The sequence below is a fragment of the Neoarius graeffei genome, chromosome 5 (genome assembly GCF_027579695.1).
Source record: "Neoarius graeffei isolate fNeoGra1 chromosome 5, fNeoGra1.pri, whole genome shotgun sequence".
NCBI classification, from domain to species: domain Eukaryota; kingdom Metazoa; phylum Chordata; class Actinopteri; order Siluriformes; family Ariidae; genus Neoarius; species Neoarius graeffei.
In genome coordinates, this window is record NC_083573.1 from 75,646,130 (window position 1) to 75,655,842 (window position 9,713).

Below are 9,713 nucleotides of genomic sequence, written 5' to 3' on the forward strand. Positions count from 1 at the left end.
AAATAAATGACCAAGTATAATATTTTTGTCTCATTTGTTTAACTGGGTTCTCTTTATCTACTTTTAGGACTTGTGTGAAAATCTGATGGTGTTTTGGGTCATATTTATGCAGAAATATAGAAAATTCTAAAGTGTTCACAAGCTTTCAAGCACCACTGTAGGTGGGATGTTCCTCCTGTGCTCACACAGATTTGTCCATGGTTAGGTTGACCTTTATGCTGGGGTCAGTGTTTTTTCCCTTTGTCCTTTTAAATAAATAAGGCTCACACTTGATCTTTGGTTATTGACCTATAGAAATATATCTGTTGCTTACTAAGCATCAGGACTGGACTGTGGACGCAGGAGTACTTCTGGGCTGCCCTAATTTGCATGTCACAGCTGGATATTTCGGAGATTGACCACTGGCTTTCTTTATAAACTAAATATGCAGCGTTGCCAGTGGAATGCTAGTTATCTATTAATCTTCATTACAGTATGAGGATTTTCTTAGGGCTGCACTGATCCGAATATCCTGGGCTTACATTATTATCAAGTGTTTCCATGTTTATTTGTTTATTGCCTCTAGTAATACTAATACTAAAAGCTTATACTTACCACATTTAAGTATCAGAGTTGAGCATAATAGTTTGAAATTACAGATTATAGACTACAGACTGAACTCTGCAAACTCCCAGGACCAGATTTATTCCTTACTCCTGTGACTACATACATTTCCGATTCATTTCACTCTAGTTACTAAGGCCAAGTTTACATTAGACCGTATCTGTCTCGTTTTCTTCGCGGATGCACTGTCCGTTTACATTAAACCGCCTGGAAACGCCGGGAAACGGGAATCCGCCAGGGTCCACGTATTCAATCCAGATCGTGTCAGCTCCGGTGCTGTGTAAACATTGAGATACGCGGATACGCTGTGCTGAGCTCTAGCTGGCGTCGTCATTGGACAACGTCACTGTGACATCCACCTTCCTGATTCGCTGGCGTTGGTCATGTGACGCGACTGCTGAAAAACGGCGCGGACTTCCGCCTTGTATCACCTTTCATTAAAGAGTATAAAAGTATGAAAATACTGCAAATACTGATGCAAATACTGCCCATTGTGTAGTTATGATTGTCTTTAGGCTTGCCATCCTTCCACTTGCAAGTGGTAAGTGATATGCGCTGGGATCACACACACAGCGGCTCAGTCCCGAACCACAGCTTGTTCACTTCACTCGCACGCTCTGTGAGCTGCGCAGGGCCGGAGTGCGCACCCTCCAGAGGGCACTCGCTGTTCAGGGCGGAGTGATTTGGAGCGCAGGATGCCTGCGGAGCCGAGCGTATCCGTGTATTGGTGTTGCTGTGTGCACGCGAATCGTATATTGGTGTTGCTGTGTGCACACTAATCGTTTTAAAAACGTTAATCTGATGATCCGCTGATACGGTCTAATGTAAACATGGGCTAAGTCATTCATAGTCATTGCTGAATAATATGCTTGAAGATACATAACTAAATAACAAGCAAGGACTTCATGGGGTTATGTCAAAAGAAATGAAAAACAGAGCCCGAAATGACCTCCAATGTAGTATAATTCATTTAACTGAGGCTAAGGTTCTTCCTTGATCATTTTGAGAACCCGTCACACTGCAGTGTATTGATCAAATAACAATAACTACCACAAACTCCCGTTCACCCAGTTATATTTGAACTGTTTGTTCAATCTCATCGCACTTCTAATCCTAACACATTTGCAGTTTATCGAACACCTGGTCCAGCAGGATCCCCTACCCACACATTCCCACCATTAACCTAGACCTCATGTTGAGTTGACAGAGAAGGACAAGTGAGGCTGTGTTTGGTGTTTTATATGAGAGGGGATATAGGAGAGCACACCATCATGGCTCTTTTATCAGAACTGCAAGCTATTGGTCCCCCTGACTGAGGAAAGCTCTGTAGTCTGTACAAGCGAGCGTTCTTCTGTGAGAAAATGAGGGTCAGGCGTCAGTGTTCAGCAATGTTTGGACAACAGCATCCCCATGATTGACTGCACCAGACCAAAGCGGCTCCCAAAGGTTAACTCATCCCAGTGGCCTGGATTAACGTGCCTAATTCTATTGTGTTTTCACTCATCTTTGGAATGTCCATTGTCTGCAAACATAAAGGTGCTTTCAGCAGCTCAGTACTTGATAGGATCTGCATTCTTTAGATAAAACTGCAAGTTAGTCAAATGCCAGAGACAACATAGCACATCTAATCAGTGCATTTTAAGCTAAATGAAACTCTTGAAATAACTAGAACTAATGAGGTTTCTTACTTCCAAATGTAATATTATATAAAAGGCTGATGTGAAAACTATCAAACAATAGAGTTAAAACACAGGCCAAGACTGACCCCAATGGCTATTAGAGATACAGTACTGTGCAAAAGTCGTTGCACTCTGTTTTTTTCATCCAAACGTTGTTATAGATTTCTACTTTATGACTTCTACATTATCAACTCAGTACAAAAACATTTTAGAGTTCCAAACGTTCATTTTCCAGCACAAAATTAAATGTTACAGAAAAAGGTTTTGTATCTGAGCAGCATATTACATTAGAGACCACTTTTCATATTAACAAGAGTGCTCCGAGAGCACAATATCCCCAGCTGGCAACTCTGCCATAACTCTGGTAAAATGTGACTGAATTGAATGAAATTGCAATATGCGTATTACTGACATATAACAAAGAATTCTGTCAAGTTTCGTGAAATTCCTCCAAAATTGTGAGAGGAATTGATTTCAGAAGGTGAGTACCCTTCCCGGGACAGACGGACAGACGGACATCGCTACGACATAATCCCCCTTTGGGCCTTTCGGCCAGCGGGGGATAAAAATTGCGAGGGAAGTTGATTTCAGAAAGCAAGCACACCTTGATGAAATTGCCAAAGTACAAGTTTATTAATAATCAAGGGCATAACTCTGGTAAAATTTGCCCAAATTAAATGAAATTTCAATATGCGTATAACTGTCATATAACAAAGCCTTTTGCCAAGTTTGGTGAAATTCCTCCACAAACTGTGAGAGGAGTTGATTTCAGAAGAACGTACACCCTGATGAAATTGTCAAAGTACAAGTTATTTAATCAAGGGTCAAAACTCTGGTAAAATTTTCACAAATGAAATTAAATTGCAATATGCGTATTACTGTCATATAACAAGGCCTTTTGCCAAGCTTCAAGAAATTCGTCCAAAAATTGTGAGAGGAGTTGATGTCAGAAGGCAAGCACACCTTCATGAAATTGTGAAAGTACAAGGTTGTTAATCAAGGGCCACAACTGATAAAATGCAACCGAATTGGACAAAATAACAATATGCGTACTATCGACATATAACAAAGCCTTTTGCCAAGTTTCGTGGAATTCCTCCACAAATTGTGAGAGGAGTTGATTTCAGAAGGAAGACGCACTCTCATGAAATTGTCAAAGTATAATTTTGTTAATCAAGGGTTGTAACTCTGGTAAAATGTGACCCAATTGAACAAAATTACAATATGCGTACTACCGACATATAATAAAGAATCCTGCCAAGTTTCATGAAATTCCTCCAAAAATTGTGAGAGGAGTTGATTTCACAAGGTGAGCACCCTTCCCGGGACGGACGGACGGACAGACGGACGGAAATCGCCACAACATAATCCCTCTTTGGGCCTTTTGACCAGCAGGAGATAAAAACAAAAACATAATGAAGGCTACTGGGTACTGCTGCAAAATGAAGAAGCGAGTGTGACAATCAAAGTGTCCAGAAGAACTGTGGCTGGTTCTGCAAGGCGCTCAGTAAAACCTACAGCTCATTTCCTTATAAAATTGCACTCATTGTACCTGAGACTGCTATTTTTTTTTAAAGCAAAGAGTCGTCTCACACCAAATATTGACTTTGTTTCATTTATTATGGCTTACTGATTACTGTTTATAGTATTTTGTAATGTTGAAACATTTCATTTTGTGATTTTTTAAGCCATTTTTGGTCTACAGCGTTTCTTTACATGTGCCGAAGAATTCTGCACAGGACTGTATATTATGCTCGATATCAATCATTTTTACTGTGACCATAACCTACTGTCACAGACTAGTTGTAAAAGCATCACAGGATAACAATGAGCATTCTGAACAAAGTGATAATGAGTCTGGATTACTATTTGGAGAGTAGTCCTACTGCTTTTAATGAATTTGGGATAAAATCTGGAAAATTTGGTCTATACATTCTTGGGAATATGAGGGTTTAGTAGCTCGAGATGAAAGTGCTGTCAGATCGAAAGGTTCAGTTCAAAGGACTGAGCATTTACCAGACACTCACTGATTACTGGTGTTTGTCTGGAACTGATTCTCTCGCGGGCGGCACGGTGGTGTAGTGGTTAGCGCTGTCGCCTCACAGCAAGAAGGTCCGGGTTCGAGCCCAGTGGCTGACGAGGGCCTTTCTGTGTGGAGTTTGCATGTTCTCCCCGTGTCTGCGTGGGTTTCCTCCGGGTGCTCCGGTTTCCCCCACAGTCCAAAGACATGCAGGTTAGGTTAACTGGTGACTCTAAATTGACCGTAGGTGTGAATGTGAGTGTGAATGGTTGTCTGTGTCTATGTGTCAGCCCTGTGATGACCTGGCAACTTGTCCAGGGTGTACCCCGCCTCTCGCCCGTAGTCAGCTGGGATAGGCTCCAGCTTGCCTGCAACCCTGTAGAACAGGATAAGCGGTTACGGATGATGGATGGATGACTCTCTTGCTCTGTCCTTCTCTTTATCAGACAAAACTTGAGTTAAAATCCTTTTTAGTGCTGCTAAATTGTTAACGTCATTAACAAGTGAGAAATCACATCAATGAGCCAATTCTGATAGATTTAAAATGATACAGTTAAAATCCGGAGTCTCAGGGTTCATGATTAAAATGATATAATTCATGTTGACCTGCGATTATTAGAACGCAGTTTACTGGAATTGCTGAGACAAATAAATAACAGAAAAGCACATTTTGGGGCGAAACCCATAAAGGTGAATGTGCATAGTTAATATGGTATTCTTGTGCCATATGAAACAGTGTTTTATCAGTAACAAAACCGACAGCTAATGTGTTCATTGCATGAAATCAGCATTACAAAAGTGCTTCAGGGGGCGTCATGGCTCAGGTGGTTAAGGCGCCATACCATGAATGCGGGCGACCCGGGTTCGATTCCGGCCCGAGGTCATTTCCCGATCCCTTCCCGTCTCTCTCTCTCCCGCTCATTTCCTGTCTCTACACTGTCCTATCCAATAAAGGTGCAAAAAGCCCAAAAAAAATATCTCAAAAAAAAACAAAAGTGCTTCAGTGATCACATGGTGATTTGGCCTTGTGTCTTTGAGATGTGACCGATGCATGTTGAGTTTTAAAGTGCATATCACGGGTAAATTCAGGAGCAAGATCAATGTAATTCTCCTATTTTATATTAAACTCTGGTCAAATATCTGTCACATTTTGTGCAATTTTTTGACCTTGCACAATACCAGAAAAATTCAGTTGAAATCAAGCCATTTGAGGCGAATTGGTCCGCCTCTGAAAAAACTTAGCATTTGGATTTCCCAGCAAACATTGATTTTCGTGACGTCACGTGCGGGACGCCTCCCTCTGAATCCTACGTCAGCGCTGGTTTGTTTATGATAAAACGACCTGGTGGTTTTCTGCAAATTCCTTCAACGTTATCACGTAATTATTAAAATGGTTAACAGATGTATCGTAGGAGGGTGTAGCAACACCAGTCTTGATGGGATTAGTACTCATCGTTTTCCAAAAGACCGGACAATGAGAGAGAAATGGGAGCGCTTCGTGAGAGGCAGCCGGAAATATTGGCTACATGCTACAGACTACAGCATTATTTGCGGTGCTTACTTCACAAGGCCTGACAACTTTGAGAGCTATTTGCAGTAGCAAATGGGCTTTGCGAGGCAACTTGATCTGAAAAAAGACGCAGTTCCATCTGTCAGAATGCCCAAAGCAACACCGTCTCCATCTGTATCAGCATCACCAAAGGAGCCAGCCGTGTTCGTCTCCCCTGACAGAAGGCGAAGTGCCGCATCCACTGAGGCCTTCGAAGCCGAGGACCAAGCAGAGCCAAGAAAAAGACCAAGAAAATCGGCAATTCACAAGTTGACTGTTGCCAGGGTAAGAGATAATTCTAACAATCTCATTATATTCTTCATCCAAAGGTGAAGTAACATTGCGCTCAGGTGACAATTCCATATTTCAATGCAAAATCGCTAGCTGCTAAACTTGGTCTACACAGGCTGTGCACTGAAACCGTGCAAACTCTCGCAACCTGCTGGCACTTCCGCAGGTGATGTCATGAATCTGGCTCCAGACTCCCTTAGGATTTTTCTAGACGCATTTTGTTATTTTATTTTTCTTCTGCTGTAGACAGATGGCCTTGTGCAAAATTACCCTTCTGGATGAGTGTGTAAAGGGATGTTCTTTGGCGGCCTGGTGGTGTAGTGGTTAGCACGGTTGCCTCATAGCAAGAAGGTTCCGGGTTTGAACCCAGCGGCCGGCGAGGGCCTTTCTGTGTGGAGTTTGCATGTTCTCCCTGTGTCTGCGTAGGTTTCCTCCGAGTGCTCTGGTTTCCCCCACAGTCCAAACATATGCAGTTAGGTTAACGTGGGCTTGGGCTGAAGTGCCCTTGAGCAAGGTACCTGACCCCTGACTGCTCCCCGGGCGCTCTGGTGTGGCTGCCCGCTGCTCTGGGTGGGTGGGTGTGCGTGCTCACTGCTTCAGATGGGTTAAATGCAGAGGATGAATTTCACTGTGCTTGAAGTGTCATCTCATTCTCATCTCATTATCTCCAGCCGCTTTATCCTGTTCTACAGGGTCGCAGGCAAGCTGGAGCCTACGGGCGAAAGGCGGGGTACACCCTGGACAAGTCGCCAGGTCATCACAGGGCTGACACATAGACACAGACAACCATTCACACTCACATTCACACCTACGCTCAATTTAGAGTCTCCAGTTAACCTAACCTGCATGTCTTTGGACTGTGGGGGAAACCGGAGCACCCGGAGGAAACCCACGCGGACACGGGGAGAACATGCAAACTCCACACAGAAAGGCCCTCGCCGGCCACGGGGCTCGAACCCAGGACCTTCTTGCTGTGAGGCGACAGCGCTAACCACTACACCACCATGCCGCCGTGCTTGAAGTGTGCATGTGACAAATAAAGGCTTCTTCTTCTTTCATATAAAAAAAACCGAAATTGGTCCAGGATAGGGGCGGCACGGTGGTGTAGTGGTTAGCGCTGTTGCCTCACAGCAAGAAGGTCCTGGGTTCAAGCCCCGTGGCCAGCGAGGGCCTTTCTGTGTGGAGTTTGCATGTTCTCCGTGTGGGTTTCCTCCGGGTGCTCCGGTTTCCCCCACAGTCCAAAGACATGCAGGTTAGGTTAACTGGTGGCTCTAAATTGACCATAGGTGTGAATGTGAGTATGAATGGTTGTCTATGTGTCAGCCCTGTGATGACCTGGCGACTTGTCCAGGGTGTACCCCGCCTTTCGCCCGTAGTCAGCTGGGATAGGCTCCAGCTTGCCTGCGACCCTGTAGAACAGGATAAAGCGGCTACAGATAATGAGATGAGATGAGATGTTCTTCCTGATTATAATCTGGTGTGTAAAGTTTTGCCTATACAGACCTATGTTAAATTATATAATTCCCTTTAAAAATGCACTGCTTCATCTCAATTATTATCTCATGACGTGCACGGTATATTAATGCATTTATACTATGATATGCAAAAAGAGCAGAATGCAGAAGATCAGACTGAAGCATGGGTGCAGCTCACCTCTCTGCTGGCACTCCACTGAGGATGCGCACAGGAGCACGAGCGCCAGCACGAGCCTCATCTCTGCACACACACACACGAGTGCGCGCGCCTGGATTACTGATTACTTTCCGGATTATTTTTCCGCCACTGTAAGAGTTTAAACCATTCCGCTTCTACCCGAATCCCTCTCTCTCTCTCTCTCTCTCTCTCTCTCTGTCTCATTCAACTCCAACTTTTGTCCCAACTCTTCATTCTGTCCCGCTCCGGCTGGAATGTACCAATCTGTATGAAGGAGACACCCCCCAAACACACACACACACACACACACACACACCGCTTACATCCCCCCCACCTCATGAGAAAATGGACTACTCCAGTCAAGAGCTTCGACCCGCGCGCAACTTTTAATGCGCAAGCGCCAAATCCGAAACCCCCGTTTTACACTACCGCTCAAAAGTTTGGGGTCACCCAGACAATTTTGTGTTTTCCATGAAAAGTCACACTTTTATTTACCACCATAAGTTGTAAAATGAATAGAAAATATAGTCAAGACGTTTTTCTGGCCATTTTGAGCATTTAATCGAGCCCACAAATGTGATGCTCCAGAAACTCAATCTGCTCAAAGGAAGGTCAGTTTTATAGCTTCTCTAAAGAGCTCAACTGTTTTCAGCTGTGCTAACATGATTGTACAAGGGTTTTCTAATCATCCATTAGCCTTCTGAGGCAATGAGCAAACACATTGTACCATTAGAACACTGGAGTGAGAGTTGCTGGAAATGGGCCTCTATACACCTATGGAGATATTGCACCAAAAACCACACATTTGCAGCTAGAATAGTCATTTACCACATTAGCAATGTATAGAGTGGATTTCTGATTAGTTTAAAGTGATCTTCATTGAAAAGAACAGTGCTTTTCTTTCAAAAATAAGGACATTTCAAAGTGACCCCAAACTTTTGAACGGGAGTGTATTCAAGGCCTGTTGATCCTGAGGGGCATTACAGTGTAGCAGTAGTGGTATAAACAATCATTTACAGATAACACACACACACATATATATACACACACACACACACACACACAACCCCGATTCCAAAAAAGTTGAGACAAAGTACAAATTGTAAATAAAAGCGGAATGCAATAATTTACAAATCTCAAAAACTGATATTGTATTCACAATAGAACATAGACAACATATCAAATGTCGAAAGTGAGACGTTTTGAAATTTCATGCCAAATATTGGCTCATTTGAAATTTCATGACAGCAACACATCTCAAAAAAGTTGGGACAGGGGCAATAAGAGGCTGGAAAAGTTAAAGGTACAAAAAAGGAACAGCTGGAGGACCAAACTGCAACTCATTAGGTCAATTGGCAATAGGTCATTAACATGACTGGGTATAAAAAGAGCATCTTGGAGTGGCAGCGGCTCTCAGAAGTAAAGATGGGAAGAGGATCACCAATCCCCCTAATTCTGCGCCGACAAATAGTGGAGCAATATCAGAAAGGAGTTCGACAGTGTAAAATTGCAAAGAGTTTGAACATATCATCATCTACAGTGCATAATATCATCAAAAGATTCAGAGAATCTGGAAGAACCTCTGTGCGTAAGGGTCAAGGCCGGAAAACCGTACTGGGTGCCCGTGATCTTCAGGCCCTTATGGCCCTTTTCCACTACCCTTTTTCAGCTCGCTTCAGCTCACTTCAGCCCGACACGGCTCGCGTTTCGACTACCAAAAAACAGCACGACTCGGCTCGCTTCAGCCCTGCTTAGCCCCTAAAACTCACACCGTTTTGGAGTGGGGCTGAAGCGAGCCAAACCGTGCCGAGTGAGGCTAGGGGCGTGAGCAGACACTCCCCTGTGCACTGATTGGTGAGGAGGAGTGTCCTCACATGCCCACACACGCCCCGCGAGCGCGCTGGGATCTGTAAACACC

General features: G+C 43.8%; 1 protein-coding gene across 1 annotated transcript in view; it reads right to left on the bottom strand.

Moving 5' to 3' along the window:
* The window catches only part of lama1 (laminin, alpha 1), a 175,236-nt gene extending 167,277 nt beyond the window's left edge, over positions 1–7,959 (bottom strand). The window contains exon 1 of the mRNA XM_060922407.1: positions 7,796–7,959. Coding sequence (XP_060778390.1) covers positions 7,796–7,856 — 61 coding nt within the window. The 5' untranslated portion in view covers positions 7,857–7,959. The remainder of the gene's footprint in view (positions 1–7,795) is intronic.
* Between the last annotated feature and the right edge of the window lie 1,754 nt (positions 7,960–9,713).